Genomic DNA, 27,902 nt, shown 5'->3' on the forward strand with positions numbered 1-27,902 from the left:
GTCCTGAGAACTTAGATGTTTCGAATATGCGTCACTGAATGGTGCCCTGCTTGGAATGATCTGCATCTCAAGGAAGCAGTGTTGGTGTTCTCACTAAGAGGGTCAGGAGAGAAAAGAAAACTTAGAGGAAGTGTAGAGGATTTGGAGAGAATTCAGGTAAAACACTAAAAATTTTAGATACATAAAATAGTTTCATTAGAACTAGCTAAGGTACATTTTTCAACCTATTTCTCCTACTGCAACAGGAAACCCCTGGAGTCCTGTGTAGTGAGCTGATTTTATTTTAGTGTAAGAGAATGGAAGTTGTATATGAATTTGGCAGTTTAGGGTTTCAGTCAGAAACAAAGGTAGATTTGGCCTTCGATGCATAGCTATGTATGTCTCTCCATAGACATATATAGCTTAATTTTGTCCTTGGACATAGTAGCATTTTTAAATTTTTATCTTATGAGAGAGCACAACAGGTTGTTTCTTTATAAACAAGTAGTTGTGGATTTGACTGCCAACTCCTTCCAAGGCTGCATGCTGATGGCAGGGAACAAATGAGTCAGTGGCAGAGATCCCACTGAGTAACCCAGCTAATCTCATGTAGTACCTGTTAATACTGCTGACTGCCTTCTGCAAGACCGATTGGCATATCTGCAGCCACCAAACTTTGGTGTTTTAAGGTAAAATCAGAAAATTAGTTGAAGGCATAAAATTGTGCCTTCTTTGTGTAAAGATGAAAAAGGCCATCTTGTGACATGTGCAGTAATCCAGAAAGACCTGCTGGCATGTGTAAGGCACTGCCACCCTAGCTGGTGTGGGTCAGTGAATTGAGTGCTGGCCTGAGAACCAAAGGGTCGCTGGTTCGATTCCCAGTCAGGGCACATGCTTGGGTTGTGGGCCAGGTTCCTGGTGCAGGGAGTGCAAGAGGCAACCACACATTGATGTTTCTCTCCTGTACCCTCTCTTTCTCCCTCCCTTTCCCTCTCTCTAAAAATAAAGAAATAAAATCTTTTTTAAATTAAAAAAAATAAAGTAAGGCACTGCCTTTTAAACAGAAATAATTTATTCTAAAACCTATTGGAATACTTACTTTGTAATATTTAAAAAATGAGAAATCAGTAAGAAAAATGGCTAAAAACTTTATTTTATTGTTTTTTTAAGGTTTTACTTATTTACTTTTAGAGAGGGGGGAAGGGAAGGAGAAAGAGAGGGAGAGAAGTTACATCTCATAGGCTCCTGACTAAGGACCTGGCCTGCAACCCAGGCATGTGCCCTGACTGGGAATTGAACCTGTGTATGACCTTTTGGTTCACAGGCTGGTGCTCAACCCACTGAGCCAGCCCAGCCAGGGTTGAAAACTGTTTTTTTTCCCCACTGTTCTGCACTTCAAGGGTTGGTGAAATCACTAGCACTTAAGCATGTACAAGGAAAGTACCTCCCTACACAGTGCAGGGATTAATATTGTCATTGGCTTCCGCAAGAGAAATACAAACTTTTGAGTGCCTGAACTCAGGTCCTGACAGGTGACAAGATTTATCATTAATAGATGGCTTGGGCATAGAAATGATCACTTGAAAGTTTTGTACTGACTTTTTCCTTAGTATACTCTGCTAGTTATATATGTTTGTAGAATTGGCTGTGTAACAAATTTTTTTTTCATGAGTGACATAGTATTTCACACAAAATTCTAATATGTAGTTTCAGATCCAGCGACATCACTTTGGTTTATCTATATAAGGCATGTAAACTTCAACGTGTTTATTCTTGAAGTAGGATTGTGTTTTTCAGTGTGTGCATATGTACATGTGTGTGTTTAATGAAAGGATAAAACAGCTTAGTCTGATGAAATATTGCCAAACAGTAATTTAGAGCAAAACTATTAACTTGAGAAAAAGGAATGGTTCCTGACACTTGATCCTAAGTCTTCATCCAACTATTAGTAATACATATTCTGTCCTATAGTTACATGTGGGTTAATAATAACATTAATAAACCACCATCTCTTTTGTAATAGTGTTGCAAAATACACAACTAATTAAGTGCTAGCCCTCAAATCAGGGAGATTGAAAGAGAAGGGAAAATATCTATTTCTAATACAAATATATTGAAATATGACATAGAACTTCCTAAGGAAATTTTAAATGAAAAGAACCTAAGTATAACTTAAATGCTATTAAATGCTAAGGTGGGAGAGTTAGTTGTTCAAATCAATGCTTCTGAACTCCCCCCACCCCCCAGAAATAATAGAAAACAATAGTGTTTTCTTGGTTTACTGGAAAGAAGAGGCTTACGTGAGGAAGGTGGCAGAGGTTTCTTATTGCTCAGGCCCTGTCTGCCTGACACAGAGTCAAGGAGATTAATATCTTGGCAAACCTGTAATTCATATTTCAAATTGCCACAAAACACTGGAAAAGCTCTGCTGTAAATAGTTTCAAATTACAGGAATTACCAGGAATCTTAGCTATTAGATCTCTTACAATAAAATATAATGCTATTTATGTTTATATATTTTATATAAGTAATTTTATAAATTTATTATATTTATGTATTTAATGTAATTTATTTTTTTTTAGACAGAGGGAGGGAGAAAGACAGGGAGAGATACATCAGTGTGTGGTTGCCTCTCACACACCCCCCCCTACTGGGGACCTGGCCTGCAACCCAGGCCTGTGCCCTGACTAGGAGTTGAACCAGTGACCATTTGGTTTGCAGCCCATGCTCAATCCACTGAGCCACACCAGCCAGGGCTATTGTATTTTTTTTAAGATTTTTTTTAGTTTGCTTTTAGAGAGAGGGGAACGGAGGGAGAAAGAGAGGGAGAGAAACATCGCTGTGTGAGAGATACATCAATGCTCCCCCCCAAACCACGGCAAGGAGATCATTTCACATTTCCCGTAATACCGGTTTGGTGGTGATAAACTCCTTTAGCTTTTTCTTGTCTAGGAAGCTCTTTATCTGTCCTTTGGTTCTAAATATAGCTTTGCTGGGTAGAATAATCTAGGTTGTAGGTCCTTGCTTTTCATCACTTTGAATATTTCATGCCAATCCCTTCTAGCCTGCAAAATTTCTGTTGGGAAATCAGCTGGCAGTCTTATAGGAGCATCCTTATAGGTAACTTTATCTCGCTGCTTTTAAAATCCTCTCTGTCTTTAATCTTCGGTATTTTAATTATCATGTGTCTTGGTATGGGCCTCTGTGGGTTTATTTGGTTTTGGACTCTGTGCTTCCTGGACTTGTATGTCTATTTTCTTCACCAGGTTAGGATAGTTTGGCCTTTTTTTTGAATCCTCACCCAAAGATATGTTTATTGATTTTAGAGGGAGAGAAACATTGATTGGCCGGCTGCCTCCCTCCCGGCACCCTGACAAGGTACCAAACCCACAACCTAAGCATGTGCCCTGACTGGGTATTTAACCTATGACCCCTCAGTTTATGGGACGATGCTGCAGCCAACTGAGTCACACTGACCTTGGCAGGATAGTTTCCATCATCATTTTTTTTCAGATAGATTTTCAGTTCCATGCTCTCTCTCTCTTCTCCTGGCTAATGAATGTTGGTGTGCTTGAAGTCGTCCCAGAGGCTCCTTAAACTGTCATTTCTTTCTTTTTTATTTTTTATTCTTTTTTTCTTTTCTGATGGGTGTTTTCTTATGTTCCAATTTGCTGACTTGATCTTCTGTGTATATATTCAACTGTTGATTCCCTGTAATTATTTTTTATTTCAGTTATTTTATTCTTCATTTTTGACTGGTTCTTTTTTATGTTTTCTATCTCTATTTTTATGTTTCCTATCTTTTTGTTGAAATTCTCACTGAGATCATTGAATATCCTTATAACCAATGTTTTGAACTCTGTATTGGTAGATTGTTTATCTACATTCTGTTTAGTTCTTTGTCTGGAGTTTTGTTCTATTCTTTTATTTAGGACATGTTTTTTTGTCTCCTCAGTTTGTCTGCTTCCCTGTGTTTGTTTCTGTGTATTAGGTGGAGCTGCTCTGTCTCCTGGTCTTGGTAGAGGGCCTTATGTAATAGGTGTCTTGTGCTGTGCAGTGCAGTCTCCCAGGTCACCTAAGCTGGGTTCCTCAGGTACACCACCACCCCTGTGTGGTCTCTGTGCACCTCCCATTGTACTTGAATCTTGATTGCTGTTGGCATGTCATTGGGAAGGATTTACCCCCAAGTAGATTGGCTGTGAGGACTGGCTGTGACCATAGCAGAGGATCTGCTGTACAGGAGTCAACCTCATGGAGCAGGACTTACTTGGATGAGGCTCTGGTGCCCCCTGACTCCGCCCCTTGGGTGTATTGCTCATTTAGGTGGTTGGGTAGTGCTTCAGTGTGGTCTGAAGCTGTTCACTGGCTTTGGGGCCTCCTTGGAAGTGCAGACCAAGGCCAGCTACCACCTGTGTTTTATCCAGGGCCACCTGGCCTGATCTACAAAGCAGTCTGTAGATGGTTGCTACTTAAGCTGGACTTGAAGGTTTCCAAGGCAGGCAAGCTATGAACCAAGACCACTTTGCAAGAGTGGCACACTGAGGCCGATTCTGCTTGTTAGAGATTATAGGAAAGTCCATAGCATGAGTCTAGACAGACTATTTGTATGGAAAAGCTGCTGGAAAAGGCTTGGTTGGGCCTGCAAGTTGGGAGAGGTGGGGTCTCAGAGAATTACTAGAGTGGGGCAAACAGTGTTAGCCTGGTTGATGGACACCCAGATATGGTACCTACCTGCTGGCTCTGCAGGGGGAGGGCTCAGCAAAAGGAGCAATGGCCTATGTGAGCACTTGTGTCTGGGAGAAAGCTGCCCTTCCAGCCCTCATCCTGATGCCAGACAATTCAGTTCTTCCTTGTATGTGTGTATCTGACACCTTTAGAGCTGGTGCCACAACACTGGAGCTCAGAAGCAATGGTCGGTCAGTAAATAAGTCGCCATGGTCCTTTTAAGATGAATGTTTGAGACTTTAGTAGCCCTCCCTCTCATTCACACATAACCCCCAGTGCTTTTCATAGCCAGAAGTTATGGGGACTTCTCTTTCTGGCACTGGGACCCCTAGTTTCTTAAGGGGGACCTCCGTATCCAAGATACTCCTCTTGATTTTAACTGCCACACTTCAGTTTGGTACCAGCCTGTTTCTTGTCTCTCTGCCCCTCCTACCAGTCTCAGTGTGGCTTCTTCAATTCCACAGTTGTAGAACTTCCATTTAGCCAGATTTCAGGTGGTTCTGAATGATGGTTGTTCTGTAGTTTAGTTATGATTTTCATCATACTTTTATTTATTTGCTTGCTTGTTTGTTTGTTTGTTTGAGAGAGAGAGAAAGAGACATCGATATGATAGAAACATCGATTGGTTGCCTCTGGTACCTGCCCCGACAAGGGATTGAACCACAACGTAGTTGTGTGCCCTGACCAGGGACTGACCCCACAACCTTTTGGTGTACAGGATGACACTCCAACCAACTGAGCCACCCAGCCAGGACCAATTGTAACTTTGATGTGGTTGTGGGATGATGCATTTACCTCCTTCACCACCTTGGCCAGAAGCCTTGAAGAAGTCCCTTCAACATTTCTTGTAATACTGGTTTGGTGATGATTAACTCCCTTAGCTTTTTCTTGTCTAAGAAGCTTTTTATCTGTCCTTGAATGCAACTTTAGATTTTTAAGTCCTCAATTGAATGCTTATTTCATTTCCCTAACTTCTGCTGTTTATTATTTCCTTCTACTTTCTGTGGATTTGTTTTGTAATTTAAAAAAATACTTCTTGGCCTGGCTGGTATAGGTCAGTGGATTGAGCATGGGCCTGGGAACTAAACAACCACGGATCGATTCCCAGTCAGGGCACATGCCTGGGTTGCAGGCCAGTTCCCAGTGGGGGACACACGAGAGGCAACCATACATTGATATTTCTCTCCCTACCTCCTTCCCTTCCCCTCTAAAGATAAATTAATAAAATCTTTAAAAAAATATTTCTCGAGGTAGATGCTTGGCTTATTAATTACTCTTCTAGTATATTTATTTAAAGCTGTAAATTTTCCTCCTAAAAATTTATTGCCTTTAGCTGCACCCCAGACATTTTTTTTTTCGTTTGTTTGGGAGGAAAAATTTTGCTGGTAGTGACTGTTACTGCTCTTACTACTGCTGCTGCTTCCCCTCCTGTGCCTCTGCCTCCTGTTTGTTCTCTTTTCTTTTTTTCTTCTCACCCAGCGACATGTCTGTTGATTTTAGAGAGAGGGGACAGGATGGGGAGAGACATCTCTGCAGGAGAGAAACATCGATAGGTTGTCTCTCACTCGTGTCTTGATAGGAGGATGGGGGTACCAAATCTGGCCGAAGCGAACCTATGAGCTTTGGTTTACAGGATGAAATTCCGACCGACTGAGCCACTCTGGTCAGGGCTCTTTTCTTTTTTTAATAGCCACATGAAGGTATATGCAATATTGACATAGAACCTATAAATACAATATGGGATAATACACATTCATCACACCTACGTTTCCTCATGCCCCTTTGTAATTCATTCCTACTCTTCTCCCCTTTCCTCAGGCAACCACTGATCTGCTTCCACATTTTTTGATATGGAGTATTTTTTATAATTTTTTTTCAAAATATATTCTGATCTTTGATCTATGGAATGTTTAGATGTACCTGGAGGTTTTCTAGTTTTAATTTTATTATGGTCAGTGGAGACAGTACATGATTTTAATACTTTAGACTTTAAGACTTGCTTTAGGGCTCCAGTGTGGTAAATTTTTTACATGTTTGCTTATGTTTAAAAAGAGTATGATTCTGTAGTTACTGAATATAATATTTTATATATGTATTATTAAGTCATGTTTATTAATTTTGCTTAAATCTTTATTTTTACTGATTTTTCCCTTTTTAAAAAAGATTTTATTTATTTTTTAGAGAGAAGGTAAGGGAGGGAGAAATAGAGGAAGAGAAACATCAATGTGTGGTTGCCTCTTGTGTGTCCCCTGCCAGGGACCTGGCCCACAACGCAAGCGTGTGCCCTGACTGGGAATCGAACTGGTGACCCTTTGGTTTGCAGGCCAGCACTCAATCACTGAGCCAGGGCTGCATGTCATATTTTTTCATCTTTACCTTCATGCATTCCAAATCTGTATGTTTTAGGTATATCTCATGTAACTAGCTCATTGTACTTTTTTCCTTTATTGTTCCATTCTGAAAAATCTTTGTTTTCTAAATACAGCCTTTAATCCACCTACATTAATGTAATTACCATTGTTTGTCTTTAAATCTACCTTTTTTTATACATATGCCCAAAGTGAAGGCTTTACTGTAAGCAATTCTTGAATCTTTTATTTTTTATCTGCCCAAAATAGATTGATCCAAGTAATAGAAGAATCACATGTGCTGTAAAATGGAATCTAGCAGTACAATACTTGATTGTTTCCGTTTAAAAACTGCTATTCTTTTGTTTTTCTGTTCTCATTTTTTACCAGTTTGAAGCTTTTTTTGTGCAGTTGTAAAAAGTTAGCTTTAGTAAACCTTTATAGAAATGGTCTTGGATCACAGTAATTCAGAGTTGTGATAATGCTGTTTTATATTAGTCAGAAAGGTACATTCTGTTTATGAATGTATGTATTTAAAAATGGGCCCCTCTTGTGGGCAAACCCATTGCAGGGTGCCCTGCCCTTCACACACAAAAAGAGAATTCTCCCTGACCAGCTTCTCAGGGATGGGTTGCATTACCACACTGGAGAAAGGTACATTCCTGTGCATTGAGGTAACATTGACTTTCTTACAGGCTAAGTATAATTTTATGGAATCAGAGCAAAGATCTTGTTTTTGCCAGCAAAAGTCATTGTTGCAGTAGATGGTTTGTCAGTATTGCGTATATACCAGGTCTTGAGTTTCTGTTCAAATTTAGGAGCTAGCTTGTGCTAGTAGAGAGAATTTTGGCAATGGGAGTAGGAAGGGAACTGACTTTTGGTCCTGCTGTGTGACTTCAGGCAAGTCACTTTGTATACCTCATTTTCTTCATCCATGAAATGAGAGGTAATTGATAAAAGTTCTTTTAAAATCTGAAATTATAGTTTCTTACTGGTTTTGTAAAGATTTGGCTTTATAAAGACATTTGAACCATAATGATATTAGAAATGTTGGAAATTCAATCTTTGGGTAATTCATAAAAAAAGAATGAATCGTGAGCTTCTTGTCTGGCTCATAAAATCTTATTAAATCTGAATCACTGTTACCTGTATCAAACCAAGCCTGTGGCTGATGAGACCACCTCACTCTTTTAGTAACAGTTATATCTAGATTAATTCACATCCCAAACGACACATTCATTTAAGGTGTACAGTTCAGTGGTTTTTATTATGTTCAGAGGTGCACAATTATCACCAGAATCACTTTTAGAACATTTTCATCATAACCAAAGAAAAGCACCTGTGACCAGTCACTTCCCATTTCCCCTCAATCACTAATGTATCAGCCCTAGGCAGCCACTCATCTATATTTTTATCTCTATGGATTTGCCTTTACTGGACATTTCTTAAAAATAGGTGGCCTTTTGTTTCTTTCTTTTTATGTAGCATAATGTTTTCAGTGGGTATCCACATTGTAGCATATATCAGCACTTCATTTCTTCTGCTGTCAAATAATATTTTGTTGTATACCACATTTGCTGTGTTCCATCAATTGGTGGACATTCGGGTTGTTTCCACTTTGGTTATTACAAATAATGCTACTATGAATATTTGTATCAATATAGGTATTCCTTTTTCTTGGATGTATACCTAAGTGTGGAATTGCTGAGTCAGATTGATAACTCTATATTTGATCTTTTGAGGAATTGCCAGACTGTTTTCCAAAGCAGGTGTACTTCACATTACCATCAAGCTATTTGTGAGGGCTCCAATTTGTCTACATCCTCCCTTATACTTACTATTACCTTTTTATTACTACTATTATTTATTAGTATTTCATAATAGTGGTTATGAGGTGGTATCTCACTATGGTTTTGACTTGCATTTCCTTGAAAGTTAATGATCTTCTCCTGTGTTTATTAAGGCTACCTCTTTGACTGCTGATTTTCATTTGGGATGTGAATGTAAGATGATTAGAAATTAATCTGTTTAGCTTTGCCTGAGGTGTCAGTTAAGTTTTCTGAAGTTGCAGGCAAATAAGCAGTTTCTTCTCACTCCTGCTAGAGAGTAACTGGTGGTCTTAATTTAACCCACATGACTGTCTTCACCTTTCTATTTCTGTAAGATGTATAAAGAATTTTACTGGAAGTTAGTATGATTTATGTCTTAGACTTGTTACCTGTCTTTGGGTGGTGAATAGAACATTCATTGATGTATCTCTAACACTGAAAACTCAGCAGTTTTCTCTGTCTTCAAATGTTTATGACTAAGGCAGAAACATAGCAATATTGACACACAGAGGTAAGAATGAAGCAGTCCTGAGAATCTGGTAGGAAACCTTTTCACGTTTATAAGCTGCATTTCCTTTGTATCATAAAGTTTTATGAGTTAATATAATAGGAAGTACAGGGATTGTTTTAAGGAGCATATTTAACATAGTCACATTATATCCTTAAATAGGTTAGAGATGACACTCTTATAAGTAGGAACTTAATTTATTTAATTAAGAATATTTGGTTTTGGTAGAGATTTTGCTCTTGAAGTGTTAATTTCTGTAGTCTACATTTGACCTTATTAGTTCAGTTAGATTTATTGTATTTTTTTTTCCATTCCAGAAATACATGCTACAGGATTTAATTATCAGAATGAAGATGAAAAAGTCACCTTATCTTTTCCTAGTACTCTCCAACCAGGTAAGAGAAAGAAGCTTTTGTAAAGTTTCATGATGAATAATGGCATCTTCCTTCTTCCTCCAAAAAAATATTGTATGCTACGTTTTCGCCTTATGGGTTTTTGGGGGTTTTTTAATTTTTTTATTGATTTGAGAAAGAGAGAAACATGTATTATATTTATGCATTCATTGGTTAATTCTTGTACGTGCCCTGACTGCAGATCGAATCCATAACCTCGATGTATCAGGATGACATTCTGACCAACTGAGCCACCTGGCCAGGGCCTCCCCTCACGTTTTAGGCAGATTAAAGTCAGGTTCAATGCAACTTTTGAACCACCAAGAAATAAAAGAGAGAGAAAGAAAAGACCTAAAACTCATTCTCATTCTACCCTAGAACGTAATGCGTTTTCTCCTTTTCATTTCAATTTTATCAACTTATCAATTTATCATACATTTATCAATTTATCATACATTTATCAATTTTATTAATCAATGTCATCCCAATAAATATAATTTAAAAAATACATTTACCTAGCTCCATCTTTTACTAATTGAATCCAAATCTTTAAGATGAATATCCACAGATGTTTTGATACACAACTAGAGACTAGGTAAATATTATGCTAGCGACGGCACGGAAGGAAAAATTTATTGGTATGTTGTCATTATTAGGTATAAAACCACAAAGAAAATCGAACACTTTCCAAGCTTAATATAGAAAGAAAAATTATATACAAATCTGTTTGTAAAGCACTAAGATTTTGACTGATGAGCAAATGTAAAGTAACAGATAATTTATATGAAAGAAAATACAAATGTCTGATAAACAGCATCCTAGTGAAGAGATATTCAGCATCCTAGTAACGAGAAATTTCAAATCAGTTACTGATACACTAGTTTTTGCCTGTCCTTTAAGGATTCTTGATGATGTGGCTGCCTTGATGTTATTGGCGGGAGTGTAAATCCATATAATGTATTTAGAAGCAGTCTGGCAGCATGTATCAAAAGAACTTAACATGTTCAAGTCTTTTGACCTAGCAATTCTGGTAATAGGAATATATCCTAAAGAAAAATCATAAATATAGGAAAGGCTTTATGCCTGGGAATGACTCCCGAGACATTACTTAATGTAGAAAAAACTGGAATTAATGTGTTTGTCCAACACTAAGGCACTAAGGAAATAATTAAGCTATGACATGTCTGTGTGGTAGAATATATATAGCAATTAAAAGTGAGGTTTGTGAATTCTTAAACTGTAAAGTGCTTATTTTAATATAAAATTAAAAAGCAGAATACAGAATTACATATACAGGGTGATGAATCATGTCTCTGAAATGGTACAAATAAAATTATGTGTCTGGTTGTTGACATAATTGGATATTTTTTATTCTTATTTATACCTTTCTCTGGTTCCCATAATTCTTAAACTGAGAATATATTACCTCAATATAAAAGTGTTTTTAGAGAAAATTTTAATTGGCCAAGTTGTCTTTTACTCAGGGCTCTTAATGACCTTTCATTATGCCTTTTTCTAGCTAGGATTTTTTCTAGCTAGGATATTATTATAAAGGCAAATGTTTTGCCATGAACATGTGTTAACACCCAAAAATAAAACAAAAATTGATATTTCCTCTCTCTGACCTTTCACTTCCATTTTTTTGTGAATCCTTTTAGAAATATTCTATGTGTGTATATATATAAGTATATGTGTATATTTTAACCCCAAAATAGGATCACAAATCTCAGTGGCTTACGATAAATACTTTTTTTTTAAATTTTATTTAGTTATTTTTCAAGTACAGTTTTTTGTCTATTTCTCCCATCCCAGCCCCCCACCTCCCGCCCACAACAAATACTTTTTGTGTGTACATGGTCCTGTAAGGACTAGTGATCCTCTGTAGCCATATCGCCAACTTTCCTGAGCTCCACGCAGCTCACAAGTCTTCTGGGTCTCGGATCTGTAGTGAGCAGCTGTGACTGGTAGTGTGCTGTTCTCTCACATGGCAGAGGTCAGAGAACTTCAGGGATGAGCAGAGAGCCGGATCACAAAGACATTTGAAGCTTCTGCATGGATGGTGTATATGATGTCCATTCACATTTTCTTTTTTTTTTTTAAGATTTTATTTATTTACTTTTAGAGAGGAGAAGGGAGGGAGAACAAGAGGGAGAGAAATATCAGTGTGTGTTGTCCCTAGCGTGCCCACCACCATGGACCTGGACCAAAACCCAGGCATGTGCCCTAGACTGGGAATCAAACCAGCGACCCTTTGGTTCCCAGGCCAGCACTCAGTCCACTGAACCACACCAGTTGGGGCTCATTCACATTTTCTTTATCAAAACAAGTAGCATGTCTGCGTCTAAAGTCACTGGGGCAACAATTACCAGACATTTGATAAAACTTTTAATATGAAAGATAGAACAAAAAGCAAAATAATAAGTGTAATAGAAGTATAGGAACTTGGGAGAAGCAAAACAATTGAAATTCTCAGAAAAAACAAGTGAATTAATATCCTTAGATATTGTTAATGTTATGTTCATTAAACAAGGAGAGGGCACAATACATTCAAACAAAGAGTAAGAGCAAGACGTCTTTTGGAAATTATAATACAGTAGAAATAAAAAATCCAGTAGAAGTTTTGGAAGATGAAATAGGGTAATATTCTAAAAAGTAGGGAGATTTAAGGACCAGTCTAGCAGATCCAACAATTGAAAAAGAGGACAGAGAAAATGGGAAGAGGAAATTATTAAAGACACAAAATAAGAAATTTGTTTGAACTGGTAGGACAGGAAACTTCAGTCTGAAAAGATACACCATTGAGATGGACTAACCCAATAAAAGTAAAAAGTCATACACCAAAGCAAATTTTAGAACTTTCAGGAATAAAGTGAGGCTCTCAAACAGTTTCTACCCCGTGTGAAGGGCTTGGGAGGAATAAGGGAAGGCTAGCAGATTACCTTCAAAGTTTGGGGTTCGAAATAGCAGTAGACTTACTGCCATCAAGAACAATGGAAACTAAACTCGAATGAAGCCATTCTCCCAAATTATGAGAATGTGGTTTTCAACCTAGAAATCCATGCTTATCCAAACTGAATTTAAGAGGGTACAATATATATATTTTCAGATTTGTAAGGGCAGAAAATATTTAAATCTTTTTAAAAGATGTAGGAGCCCTGGCTGGTGTAGCTCAGTGCATTGAGTGCGGGTTGCAAACCAAAGGGTCGCCTGTTAGATTCCCAGTCAGGGCACATGCCTGGTTTGTGGGCCAGGTCCCCAGTGGGGGCCACCTGAGAGGCAACCACACATTGATGTTTCTCTCCCTCTCAATGTCCCTCCCCTCTCTCTAAAATAAATAAATAGATAGATAGTTAGATAGATAGATAAATAAATAGACAAATAAAACCTTAAAAAAAAAGACTTCCTTTAAAAAAAAAAGATGTAGGAGTGGGAGATGTAATTTAACCAAAAACTTTCAGTAGTAAGAAGGAAGTAATGTATAAAATTGAACAATGAAGCCCAGGCTGGTGTGGCTCAGGGGATTGAGTGCCACCCTGTGAACCAAAGAGTCATTGGGCTGATTCCCAGTCAGGGCACAATCCTGGGTTGCAGGCCAGGTCCCTGGTAAGTTGTGTGCAAGAGGCAACGACACATTGATGTTTCTGTCCTTCCTTTCCCCTCACTATAAAAATAAATAAATAAAATCTATTTTTTAAGCTGTCTTTAAAAAAAAATAGAACAATGAAGAAACAGCTTATAAACGAGATATTTAGAGATCAGAGTTGCTACTCTGGACAGTGTTGTGAGGAGTAGGGTACCATTGGGTAGGAGCCTGCAGGTTATATATATAAGCCTGTAGTACTATGAGTTATAAGCTATGATCTGTTACTTTGATAGATATAAAATAAAATATTTAGAAATTTTAAATCTATATCATTATATACTACATTCTGTGTTTACATTGTGAAAAGATTAAAGTCAGTAGCAAAAGAAACAAAATTGCTTCTCATATTTGGAAAAATTAAATCTCTGAAATTAGAGTCAAAGACAACTTGTTATGGAAATTAGAAAATTTTTAGAACTGAGTAATGAAATTATTACATACCAAAACATGTGGGATGGAGGTAAAACATTACTCAGAGTGGATAAATACTTAGCTAAGAATGACTAAAAATTAATTAGCTAAGCATCAAGATCAAAATTAGACATAAAGAGCAGGTAACTTCAAGAAAGTAGAAGATTTAAAAGCAGAAATTAATGAAATAAAAAATGGAGAGAGAAGCAAAAATATTTAAAAATTGGAGGGTGGGCTAGGATGGGAGTAAAAGACAGAAAACTGTACTTGAACAATAATTAAATAAGAAATATTAAAAAATATATATATCCATTAAAATATTTAAAAACTGGTTTTTAAAATAGTCCAAGAAGATACCTAAACCTAAGATGTATTAAAAAAAAAAGATACCATAGATTCAGTTCAGCATCAGGAAATATGATAGCACCATTTATTAAATCAAAGAAGCTAAAGGTGCTGTATTTATTAAAAGAAGCCAGAATGTATTTACTAGAATTTACCAGGTAGGAATAGACAGAAACTCCCTGATGATGTGTGTGTGTGGTATGTGCATGTGTATATATGTGTATGTGTACAATGTATGCATGTATCTATTTCGTGCTTAATCTGTGCTAGGTACTGGCAGATGTGCATCACAAATCCTAGTTTACTTAAATCCTTTTTGAGATGTGATCTATTCAGCCCACTTGATAGATAAAGAAACTAAGGCACAGAAATGGTTTAAATAACTTAAATAACTTGCCCAAGGTCTGCAGCTAGTAAACAGCAGAGCCTGGATTTATAAACTTGAGCACTATGTAATACATGGACGTGGTTTGAAATTCAGATGCTATGTAGTGAAAATATGTTTGCCATGATATCCCTGTCTTCATCTCTCAGCTCCATTCCTTAGATGCAATCAGTTTCCTCCACATTTTTTCAAAACTGTAGCATGCTTGTGTGAGCATTTGTGTACATACTGTTTAAAAACACAGAAGTTAGCATGTCACACATAATATTCCAGGAACAAGTCAGGAAAAGTTGTCGTCTCTAGTATACTATCATTTGACAGAGTTTTGGAGATTTTTAGCTAATTCAACAATATAAATAAGTAACTGATATAAGTTAGAATTTTAAAAGTATCTTATTTGTAGATGTTCCTATAGTGAATTATTGAATATCTATAAATATCTGTTTAAAAATCATTAGCTTTCACATTTTCCCTAGATTCTCTCAGACACAGTTACCCAATCATTCTGTTAAGAATGAAGTCCTTACTTTCTCAAAATTTTGCAGGTTCTGGTAATGGAGTAAATATTGAATATGTATTAGGAGGACATTAGTAACCTTTATGTTTAGCCTCATAAACTTGATAGCCATGTCAGCTGTGATATTGCTATTAAAACATCTTTTCTGAAATTGGCACCATTGTGGGATAGTGGTTAAGTTGCTGTAATCTTTGTAAGACCTAACAACCTCGGAATCAGTGGTTAAGGACCCTGTAGAGTAGCATTTCTGCGGAGAAACACTAGAAGATACTAACATTTTTTAAAAGATTATTTATTTATTTATTTTTAGAGAGGGGAAAGGAGGGAGAAAGAGAGAGAGGGAAACATCATTGTGTAGTTGCCTCTCATGTGGCCCCCAATGGGGACCTGGCCCACAGCCCAGGCGTGTGCCCTGGCTAGGAATAAAACCTGCGACCCTTTGGTTCCCAGCCCGCGCTCAATCCACTGAGCTACACCAGCCAGGGCAAGATATTAACATTTTGAAGAGTGAAAAAGAGGATCATAAGGAGCGGTGACACAAGGCAAAGACCTTTACTCCCTGTTTGAATAGTTTGTCTTTGATTTTATAAATTTAGTAACTCATTAAATTTTTTTTAAAGATTTTATTTGTTTATCTTTAGAGGGTAAGGGAAGGAGAGAAGTATCAGTGTATGGTTGCCTCTCATGCATCCCCTGCTGGGAACTGACCTGCATCCCAGGCATGTGCCCTGACTGGGAATTGAACCGTGATTCTTTGGTTCGCAGTCCCACGCTCAATCCACTGAGTTACACCAGCCAGGGCTAAAATTTTTTTTTAATATTTCAAGATCTACCTTGACTTTTACAACAATTATACTCTCCTAAATGTCAAACAAAATTTTTTGGTGGAAGTCCCAAGTTTTCAGTTGTTTAATTTATAAACAAGCTCATTGTATGTTTTTAGAAGGTTATCATCCCAAGCAAATACTGAATATTGAAATATTGTATATAATTTGAGGAAGCACTGTAAATTAAATGTGTAAATAGGTACAAAAGTAGATGACCTGGCAATCAGTTCTTCAGTGTGGTATAAATTTGATAAGTGAAATTAAGAATTCCTTTTTTCTTTTATTCTTGCCCTAAAATTCTACTATATTAATAGTAAATACTTTGTAATTAGTATTGTACAATGTGACACTAAATTTATTAATGATTTAAAAAAATTTTTTAACTTGTGTTTTGTTTGAATTTCAGGTAATAACCCTTCCCAATACTTTGTATTTTGTTTAGTATGCCACTTTTGGAAGTGGTCACTGTCAATATCTTGTTATGGTTTGATGGCCTTGGAGATTTAAAACCGAGTAAAAGTGTAAGCAGCCTTTCTTATTTAGTTATGAGTTTTATTCCAAATAGGAAAAGTCGAAAGTAGATTTACTGTGGAATATGAGTTATATGAAAGACACCTTGACACTTAACTTAGTGAAAACAGATTTACCAATTCTATTTAGGGAATTGTAACATAAGAAAGAGTGGGTTTTTATAATCTATTAGATATTTCTTGTAAATCTGAATGTATCTGCTTTAAAAAATCAGCGAATTCCTAAAGAGAAATGTTGTATTCTTTACAGAGAAGGCTTTACTATCAGCTGTGTTAGAATTCTTTCCGATTCTTTTACTTTGTTCATATTTACTGTCCAGTAATCTGCCATTCTCTTTAAAAGAAAAAAGTGTTCATTGTCCCCTTCAGACAGAATGTCTGATTTTTAGAAAATAATGTCCGTTCAGTTGCGCTTCAATTGCGTTTTGTTTTTCCAGCATGATTATTTTAAGAATGTAGCACTTCTTTAGTTATGACTTTGGTGCAAAAGTCTGAAATTTTCTCTTGAAATTACTTTCAGAACCTATTTGTGGCATGTAAGAAAACCATCAGTTTCACTTCATAGACACACTTAGTGTTTTGCCTAGAAATGTTTTGCAGTTTGTCATTCACTTATTCTGTAGACTTGGAGCCTGTGACTTTTGGGCCTTTCCGAAAAGCAAATTCAGTTTTATAATGTGAAGATTTGACTTTGTGAACATCCAGGAGCATACGCCAGTGTCATTGTTCCACAGCATTCCAAAACTAACAGTTTCGCACTTGAAGATACAGCACCTCGGGTTCAATTGGCAGTTACTCTGCAGGCCTGTGTCCCTGACTCGTTCCATACCCACACTCCAGATCCTGTTACATGCAGGCACTGTCCAAGGATCATTTACAAAGACACATCTTTCTGGGGTCTTTGTGACTTGATTTATAAAACGTAGGATGGGATTATTGTTTTGTCGCGCATCTGAATCTAGTAGATGACTACTACATAGTACTTTTTTTTTTCTGTTATGGAAGAAAGTACTATATATACTCACAAAAAGTCCCATTTTGTCTGAATTGATTTTGCTTTTGTACAACAATGGGATATATATTCAGGTTAAATAGTCATTTTATACATACTTAGTAATTATTGATTAAAATGTATTTTTTAACATCACATTTCAAATGATTGAGGTGACTGAGAGATTTTTTAATGCCGTTTTGATGATCAAATCATTGGTATTCCCTGTAGTTCCGCACAAAAGCATGGAATCGGTGTTCCATTTGGATTGAACAGATAGGGTCTCATCTTAGTAATAGAGATATTGGCGTGAAATTATCAAAAAGGACAAATTTACATGGTAAAATTGTCAGGGAGCATGAATTTTGGATTAAATAGGCCTAAATTTTTACCTCATTCCTGCTACTTAACTGTGTGACCTTGGACAAGTTATTTAACTTTTCAGCCTCAGTTTCCTCATCTATAAAAATGGAGACAGTACCTACTTCCAAGTTTATAATGCTTTTAAAGCATAATAGCATGTTATACATTTAATAATAAATGTTCATTCCTGTTTTTATCTTTCTGTATTGGTAATTTGAGACAAAGTTAATAAATTTAAAGAACTGTCTAAGCAGTTACCCATCCTAAGTATGACTTCAGGGCTTACTTTAAGATCAGTCTGAGATGTACTATAATAAAACACTGTATTCTCTCCATTGCCAAGAGGAGTATTTGAGAAAGGAAGAATTGATTTAAACCTTGTAAATACCAGCCAAATTAGTGTCTTAAGGACATGTTTTTGATAACTTGTACTTAACATTTCCCTAAAAGTGGTCTTTATTTATCTTCAATCACAGGTACAGGAACCTTAAAGATAGATTTTGTTGGAGAGCTGAATGACAAAATGAAAGGTTTCTATAGAAGTAAATATACCACCCCCTCCGGAGAAGTGCGCTACGCTGCTGTCACCCAGTTCGAGGTACGGTGTTCTCTTCTGAAGTGCTGCCATCTTAAACTAGATTCGCTGTCAAAGGCCTGTTACTTGTGCCACTGTTTGAGGCTAGGTGACTTTAACCATAATTATATTCATGATTTTATTTTATATTCAGCCAGTTGTCTTCATTAGGGGAGGGAGGGAATTAGGAGTGTGGGTCAGGGAACGATTTTATATGTGTATATATAGCAGCATTACTACTTATTTAGTAGGAAAAGCCATAGGTGTCAAATGCTAAGAGGATAATTTTAATTAACAACAGTACACAGTATAAAAGCAATTCAAGTATTGAAAATGTATTACTTGTGTGTGTGCGCGCGTGTGTGTATTCGGAGCTCATCTTCAGGAACAGCACTTAACAATAGGTGTAGCTTTAGTGTCTATCCCTCCAATGTGCCTTTGATTGCTTCTATCACTTTGCACTTTGAATATTTTAGAAACCTTTAAATCTTGTTTCTCGTGTCATTCATTTCATTTCCTCTAGTATAAATTCATTTCTGTACTACTACTGCTCCTAATTCTTTTCTTACACTCTACTCACTTTTCAAACGTATTATTTATTGATAGAATTTATAATTTAATTTTTTGCAGGTGCAGTAAGCCATCTAACATTTTTCCTCTGAGAAGCCCTTCTTTCATAAGTGTGTGCTTCTTCTACCTCTGGATATTTTGTTTCTTCTTTTCATAACACAGAATATTGTCATTAGTTCTATTTTCCTATTTTGTTCTGTTTTCTTTAATTTCTTTCTTTTGCAACTGAACCACTAAATTTTATTTTGCTTTAACAACTATTCTCTGTTTTCATTTTTAAAGAAAGAATGAGGTCTCTTTAAGTAGGTCAAGTGGTGACAGTTTTATGTGTAGTTTGTAGAAGTACCGTTCAACAATGACATGCTTAGAATTGACAGAGCATCTACTCCTGCCTTTATTCCTGTTGTTACTGTTCCAGATAAAGAATAAAGCACATCAAAGATTCTGAAAATCTTTTTAGTTTTGAAATAAAAGCAAGAGAGGCAACCTATCGTATTTCCCCAGTTCTGACTTCTTACAGTGTACTATTGACCTTCCTATGCTGTGTTGTTAACATTATCGATGAAGCTATTTGCACTAAAATTTTCAATGTTTTAGAATACCAATAAAAATATTTAACTAAATAGTAAAATATATATAATTTAAAATTAGTGCTATAAATCAGTGATTTTCAACCTTTTTCATCTCATGGCACACATAAACTAATTACTAAAATTCTGTGGCACACCAAAAATGTTCTTTTTTGCCAATCTGATTTTGATTCATTTACAATGTACCACTATTGTGTTGACTGTTGCCATTTTTTAATTTAACATTGTAAGGGAAAAGATATCAGTGGCCCTGACCAAATAGTCAGTATTGCATGTTTTTTTGTTTTGTTTTGTTTTAAGAGTTTATTTATTTATTTATTTATTTTAGAGAAGGGGGGAAGGGAGGGAGATAGAGAGAGAAACATCGATGTGTGATAAAAATATCAACTGTGACCCTGGCATGTGTACCTCAGTGGATTGAGCGCAGGCCTGCAAACCAAAGGGTCACTGGTTCAATTCCCAGTTAGGGCACATGCTTGGGTTGTGGGCCAGGTCCCCAGTGGAGAGTTTTTTGGGGGAGGCAGCTCATGAGAGGCAAACACATGTTGATATTTCTCTCCCTCTCTTTCTTTTTCCATTCCTCTCTCACTAAAAATAAATAAATAAAATATTTAAAAAAATAAAAATATGGACCGCGGACCTGGCCTGCAACCCAGGCATGTGCCCTCACTAAGAATTGAACCAGCAACCTTTCATTCTGCAGGCTGGTGCTCAATCCACTGAGCCACAATAAGCCAGGGCTTATTGCATCTTTTAAAAATTCTTCTGATACACCAGTTGAAATCATTGCTGTACATTGTAAATCTATAGCAAACCTAGTTCCTTACTGTGTGGCAGTGATAGTAAGCCTTGTGTTTCTTTGTAGTCAGTGCCTAGCTTGTTGCCTGGCGCTGAGTAGAAAGTAAATATTCGAATGAGAGAATGAATGATAGAAATTAAGATGGAGAGAGAGAGATGACAATTACTTTGTGAAATAGTCTGTTAAATTAATTCAGCGATTTATTTATTTATTTTTGAGGCTACTGATGCTCGGAGGGCTTTTCCTTGCTGGGACGAGCCTGCCATCAAAGCCACTTTTGATATCTCATTGGTTGTTCCTAAAGACAGAGTAGCTTTATCAAACATGGTATGTATGTGTTCGTAAGTATGTTGAAATTTTTAATAAGCTTTTAGCATATTTAGTTTACTGGTTAGATGGGTTAGCATGAAAACTCTTAATATAGTGCTTGTTACGTAATAGGAACACAAATCTTAGTTTTCTTTATTTCCAGTAAGCCTTCTTTTTCTTAATTGCCTTATTTGGAGAGTTTCCCACATCATGGAAGAAATTCCTTGTAAGCTGTATCAACATGATTATCTCCTTCTTTTAATTTAGAAATCTAAATAAGTGTTGAACTTAATAAATATTACCTGAAAGAAAAAATTGACTTCCTTTTTTTATCTATTGGGGTGACATTGGTTTATAAAATTATACTGGTTTCAGGTGTACAGTTCTGTAATTGATCATCTGTATATTGTATCTTGTTCATCACCCCAGAATCTGATATTCTTATTAAATACTAAAAGATACAACCACATAATGAAGTATATCTAGGTTTTGGGCCAATTGCATTTTTGAAATGTGCTTCCTTCACTGATGTCATTGATCTCATTCATAAATAGAGTAAGCATGCACCATTTGAAGTGTATTGTCTAGGACTGCTTTAAGACACAGTGTAGCCCAGAGCTTAAAACATGAATCTGGGGAACTTGGAAAAGCCTGCTGCACCTGAAAGTAACTGGCTTTTGCTTCCTTTATTGGGAGAAAGAATTCCATAGATAGAATGCCATTCTCTTCTCAAGTATTCTTAGAGAGGAGGCTAATATCTATAACTAAAATACTCATTTACAATTTAGTATGAGTTTGATCAGGTCTGTTCTTAAATAATTCTTCTTGGAAGAAAGACTAGAAAGATCCTGTGGCAACTGAGAGACTGAATAGGAAAAAGAGGGAGAACACCAAAGGAGATGAGGGATGCCAAAGGGGAAAGTGGAGGCTTCTCCACAAGTTTGTTTGGAGCCAGTCTTGGTACAGAGAATGCTCCATCCAAATCTAGAAATCTGTACCCTATTTAAAATGTAGATTCCACAATTGCATTTTCTTTTTATTAGTAATTATTGTCTCCTATCTTTATTTCACTTAAAAGTATTAAGGTCTATCTTAAAGTATCCCAGTGCCTGGCATATAAATAGGTATTTCAGAAAAGTTACTTCTATTTACTCACAAATCTTTAGTAGTTTTAATGCCTTAGTCCTGAACTTCTTAGTGTGAATGGGTGATCAAATCCCTTTTCTTCTTAATAGGAAAGATCTTGACAACATAAAAACACTAGATGAATTGAGATAGATAAGTTCCGGAAAGGGGGAAGAAGAGGCAACAAAGCCTCCAGTTTGGGGCTAGTGTTTGCTCTGTATTTATTGTAAATCTGTTTAAATTTTTCCTTTTTTTGTTTTAAAGAATGTAATTGATCGGAAACCATACCCTGATGATGAGAATGTAGTGGAAGTGAAGTTTGCCCGCACACCTGTCATGTCTACGTATCTGGTGGCATTTGTTGTGGGTGAATATGACTTTGTAGAAACAAGGTCGAAAGATGGTGTGTGTGTCCGTGTTTACACCCCTGTTGGCAAAGCAGAGCAAGGAAAATTTGCGTTAGAGGTAAATGTACTTGAAGAGGATTGTTCCAACAGTCCATAAATCCAGGTTGGGGAATTTACATTTCTGATCAATTCTTAGTACAGTTACTTAAAAGTTAATCTGAAATTTGTTGTGCTACTTTTGGTTTTATTTGTAATAGAATTTTGGGACTACCAGCCTTGGTGTTGCACTAACATTTTATGAAATAATGGTTAAGAAAATATTAGAGTGGAATTTATTTACCCAGAGAGTGAATGGGAAAATCTGTAATTGTATTTTTCATACTGAGCTATAAGTAGATTAAAGTTTGGCCAACATATACAAAGTTTGGGACTAAGGCAGTCTTTGGATGTAGGGCTCCCTGGGTTTGGTTTCTAGTAACTTGAGATACTTTAGCTTGCAACAGGATTCCTTTGTGGATTTCTATATGAATTACAATAAAATACTTATCAGATGGTTCTTTTGTTTATACTTTTATAGGTTGCTGCTAAAACCCTGCCTTTTTATAAGGACTACTTCAATGTTCCTTATCCTCTACCTAAAATTGATCTCATTGCTATTGCAGACTTTGCAGCTGGTAAAGTAAATTTCATTTTATTGCTGAATTGTAATAACTTTTTTTGAATTTTGTGATTTTTGAGGAAGAAGTGTGTATATATATCAATAAATGTTTATATTTATTTTATGAAGGTGCCATGGAGAACTGGGGCCTTGTTACTTATAGGTATGTTAATGATGCATTACCCTGCCTTATCTTTTCAATCACTGATTTCATAAGAGCTTCACTCCTAATCACAGTTGAGTATCTTCTGCTTTATGATCTACCATAAATTTTCCTACCTCCCTCACTGCTGTGCATATTTCAAGAATGCAGATGAACACCCTCTGGTGCTATACTGTCTGAGAGTGTAAGACTTTAAAGTGAGCATCTGGCATTAGTAACATTTTTAGATATATTTTTGGCTCAGTTTCTCATTTTGGTGCCTTCTCTTCCTCCCAGTAGTTACATAGTTACTTATCCAGTGTGAAAAACCTTCCCTGATTTAATATTTTCTAGCCAAGTTTTTACATGTCTGTCACCACAATATAAACATGTGGGCTGTATAATTTTTGAAGCAGGGTCTGTAAACAAGTTTTTGCCTTCTACTTTCAGTTGCCTTCTGCGATGAGCTAAGTTTTAGACAACCTGCTCAGTGTTCTTTTTGGGACTGTGGAATGCATCTTCCCCCAACGTGGCACTCCTGTTCTTTTAATGGAAGAACTGTCTCCTCTATCTAGCACAATAATCCCAAGTCCCTCAGACAGAGTTCTTCTAAAATTTCAGGCAGCTGCCCTATCAACAAACTGATCATTACACTTGGGTCACAATTTTATCTTCTGCTGTATGCATTCTCCTGACGCAGTCTTGAATCTTCTGGAACTTTTTTGATCCTGCATACTCTAAGGAAATGACATCTCTAAAGCCTAACCTGAGCATCTTATTTACTGTTTGAATCTCCCTCCCCCACTTGTACATGCTTTTATTGCAATACTTTTATTGTTTAATTTTTTTTTTAACACAGGGAGACCGCATTGCTTATTGATTCAAAAAACTCCTGCTCTTCATCACGCCAGTGGGTTGCTCTGGTTGTGGGACATGAACTCGCCCATCAATGGTTTGGAAATCTTGTTACTATGGTATTTAATATTTTTAAGTGCTCAAATATATTTATCTCCATTCTGCTGCACATTATTTTGGCTACATAGTTTTTCAGGGTTGCCTAGAACATTGTGCCAAAGAAAAGTAAACTATAGAAAAACTTTATTTCAAAAGGTCCACATTGAAAAGTGTTTATCATAATTTCTGTGTTGATCAAGAGTATATAGACAGTCTTTTTTTCCTTTTTATTTATTTTTTAGAGAGAGGGGAAGGAGAAAGAGAGGGAGAGAAACATCAGTGTGTGGTTGCCTCTCACATGGCCCCCACTGGGAATCTGGCCCGCAACCCTTTGGTTCACAGCCTGCGCTCAATCCACTGAGCTATACCAGCCAGGACTGGACAGTCTTTTTTCAAGAGAAAATACTTCCTCAGCTGTTCTAGAATTTACCTGCTAGTAGGGGAAGTCACTATACTAATATGGGTGAGAGAATGAGATTCCTCTTAGGTGGAGATTCCTCTTAGGTGGAGATTCCATGCAGTGCGATTCCAGGTCAACTGTAGTTCCCTGAGCCTTATTTATTATGCAGTTCACTAGCTGAAAAGTAGCCTGGTAAATAATACACTGATATTTGATTAGGTTGAAATGTTTTTAGGGGTCAGTTTTTTTTTCATTGCCTGAAATGTTATGTTGTAATTTGATAGAAATGAAAGCAAACTGCAGAAGTGCTTTAAAGTTCAGTAAAATTTCTATTGTCCCATTGAAATCCTTTAAGCCCTGACTAGTGTGGCTTAGTTGGGTGTAGTTGAGACCATATGTCACAGAAACAAGCAAGAAAGTAAGGTGTGTAGCAACTGCGACATGTTTGAGAGAGTTTGTAAGGGAAAGCAGCCCTTGAAAGCACATGCTTCCCTTTTGCATTGGATGTTTAACATTTTACTTAGGGGTGGAAACATTTTTTTGGTATATGATTTTATGTGGAATTAAGTATTCTAGTACCTGTATTCAGATATGTACAGAAATGTTCTCTTCTAACTAATGCCTCAAGTTCGTTGCTATTAAACAATTTTTTTTTTGCTTAGCTTTCAGTGGACTTTATTTTTTATGATTTTATTTTTGAAATTAGCAGTAATAACTGTTAGTAGGGGAAATGTATGTGCTATTATATTGCTTTTAAAGAACATTTTAGTTAGCAGATGTCAATGATTTTATTAAGTAAAACTCAAGGGCTTAGAGACAGGTTGGAGAATGATTGGCTTTGAACCAACCAGCTGTCTTCTGGCGGTTACTAGTGCATGAAGCACTTGGTCAGATAGCCATTTATTACTTAATGTTGGAAATTCTTTCTCTGTTCAGAATTTTAAAATGCCTTTTTGTTTTTTGCCACTGCATTAGTCCTTTAGCATTTACCTTGGGATTCATATATTGCTTTCTTTTTATAAGAGATTTAATCAGCTTCAATGAAAATTAGTTTGAAATCTTTTTATAAAAAGCTGGGGGTTTTTTTGGTTGATTTTATCTGTGACCCATTGCAATTTTTGTCCACTATTAATTCTGAAATACCATTCATTACTGAACTGCTTACTGCCATGGCACTTCTGTTCATTTCACCAGATCCTTACATTAGCAGTACCGCTTTTCCAGGTATCTGTGATTTCTCTCTGACATTGTAGAAATAGCTTCCAGTTTTCCTTGTTTGGTCCTTGTAAGCTTTGTAACTTGGGTTTTTGTTTGTTTTTTTAAGAGAAATCTTTATTAAACTAAATTTTATATGACAATATAGGAAATAACATAGGGGAAAAAGCCTATATTCACCCACTCTCTTCCCCTTTTCCGTCCGAGGGCTTCCCCACCACTCTCCCCTCCTTCCTCCTCTTCTCCCTTTGGTAGTAAGATGTTACTTCTTAATGTTTTGAAATGTTGCTGGGGCATAGTGCTAATATCACTGGCCTTGCTTGGAATCTCTTTTATGTATCTCTTTTGTTCAGAGATGTGAATTACTTACTAATTGTCTAGAATTTTAGTTCATTAAGTTGTAGTTTTAGAGTAATAATGGAAGGGATATGTGAATTTTTCAAATTAGTGGAATGACAAGCATTTTTTTTTTTTTACTTATTTCTCTCTTTTTTTTAGGAATGGTGGACGCATCTTTGGTTAAATGAAGGCTTTGCATCCTGGATTGAATATCTGTGCGTAGATCACTGCTTCCCGGAGTATGATATCTGGACTCAGTTTGTTTCTGCTGATTATACCCGTGCCCAGGAGCTTGACGCCTTAGATAACAGCCATCCCATTGAAGTGAGCCACAATGTCCACCATTTGCTCTCATTTTTAATGAAATAATTTGTCATGGAGATATTGTACTTAGGACTCTGAAAGTTGCATGGGTGATTGCAGCTGTTTTTATGGTTTATATTTCCAGTCTTGAAAATCTAGCAAAACTGGTCCGATTATATGTTTTTTTCCTAAGGTAGGCAGTATAAAAAATTGATCTTTGTAGAGGCAAGTATTATCTACCCATAGCATTCACTAAATGCATTTTTATTGAACAGAACCATACCTATTGGGTAATATGCATAGGGGAACATTATCATTCCATTGTCTGTTTTTTAATTCTTTTACTTAGCTTATTGTTATTTCTGTTATTTTATATATATAAATTTTGCCTCCCAAAAACTAAGATTTGTAGTCTACCTTGACATATTTAACCAAGGTCCTGTATAATTGTAAGCCATTACAAGTACTACAAGAAAGCACAGGTTTTCCATTCCTGCCTTCCCCACCCCCACCCCCACTCACCACCACCACCACCACTACCACCACCCAGATCTGTAGTGACTTGCCTCCCAGCAAAACAGAGCCAAGATGGGACTGAGCTTTGGTTCACAGGGCCAGGGCAGTTTACTTTTTAGAGAGAGGAGAAAGGAAAGAGAAAGAGAAACATCAACATGTGAGAGCTATATCGATTGGTTGCCTCTTACACACCCCCAAATGCGGGGACTATTCTGCAACTCAGGCACATACCTTAACTGGGAATTGCACCAGCGACCCTTTGTTTCAGAGGCAGGCACTCAATCCACTGAGCCACACCAGCCAGGGCTTATTTATTTACTTTTAGAGAGAGGAAGGGGATGGAGAAAGGGAGAGAAACATCGATGTGCAAGAGAAACATTGGTTGGTTGCCTCTTCCACACCCCCAGCCGGGAGCCTGGCCCGAAACCCAAGCATGATCGAATTGGTGACCTTTAGGTTTGTGAATGACTCCCCACCCACCAAGCCACAGCAGTCAGGATAGAAAGCTTTTTGTGTAACTCAGTATCACAGAATGTCTGCTCCCTCTTGTAACCTTTTATCACACTGTCTTCCAGGTCAGTGTGGGACATCCTTCTGAAGTTGATGAGATATTTGATGCCATATCATACAGCAAAGGTGCATCTGTCATCCGAATGCTCCATGACTACATTGGGGATAAGGTAAAACGGCAGTTTTAAGTCTTCCATTCTTTTATGGTAAAATCATAACATTTTGCATGGAAGATTGTCAGATTTTATTTAAATTAAGTTCCTGAGTGAGTGATTTTTTTCCTACAATCTAAAAAAATGTTACAGTGCTCTGGCTTATCTTTATTCTTTTTTTTTTTTTTTTTAAGATTTTATTTATTTATCTTTAGAGGGGAAGGGAAGGAGAGAGGGAGAGAAATATCAATGTATGGTTGCCTCTCATGTGTCCCCTGCTGGGAACTGGCCTGCAACCCAGGCATGTGCCCTGACTGGGAATCAAACCTGGATCCTTTGGTTCACAGGCCCATGCTCAGTCCACTGAGCTACACCAGCTCTTTATTCTTTTTTTAATATTGACTTGTGTGATCTCTTAGATGAATGGTGTACAGACATGTTTGGGAGTGAGCAGAAGGCACAGTATGCATTCTTGAAGGCAGTAGGCACGTATTTCAGTAACTCCGATACTGAAAAATTTGAGTAAAGTAACATTGGAGTATTGATATGTAAATATACTATAAATTCTGAGGCCTGACCTTCCTGGATTTAAAAAATTGTGTTTTC

At 36.8% G+C, this 27,902-nt stretch overlaps 1 protein-coding gene across 1 annotated transcript in view; it reads left to right on the forward strand.

The window, feature by feature from the left end:
• NPEPPS (aminopeptidase puromycin sensitive) overlaps positions 1 to 27,902 on the forward strand; it is a 65,478-nt gene that overhangs the window by 13,157 nt on the left and 24,419 nt on the right. Inside the window, exons 3-11 of the mRNA XM_037149896.2 lie at positions 9,707 to 9,784; positions 18,270 to 18,391; positions 20,546 to 20,653; positions 22,025 to 22,225; positions 22,685 to 22,781; positions 22,895 to 22,928; positions 23,767 to 23,881; positions 25,975 to 26,139; positions 27,210 to 27,314. Coding sequence (XP_037005791.1) covers positions 9,707 to 9,784; positions 18,270 to 18,391; positions 20,546 to 20,653; positions 22,025 to 22,225; positions 22,685 to 22,781; positions 22,895 to 22,928; positions 23,767 to 23,881; positions 25,975 to 26,139; positions 27,210 to 27,314 — 1,025 coding nt within the window. The remainder of the gene's footprint in view (positions 1 to 9,706; positions 9,785 to 18,269; positions 18,392 to 20,545; positions 20,654 to 22,024; positions 22,226 to 22,684; positions 22,782 to 22,894; positions 22,929 to 23,766; positions 23,882 to 25,974; positions 26,140 to 27,209; positions 27,315 to 27,902) is intronic.

Source organism: Artibeus jamaicensis, unplaced genomic scaffold, assembly GCF_021234435.1.
Source record: "Artibeus jamaicensis isolate MK-2021 breed Jamaican fruit bat unplaced genomic scaffold, CSHL_Jam_final contig_1998, whole genome shotgun sequence".
NCBI classification, from domain to species: Eukaryota; Metazoa; Chordata; class Mammalia; order Chiroptera; family Phyllostomidae; genus Artibeus; species Artibeus jamaicensis.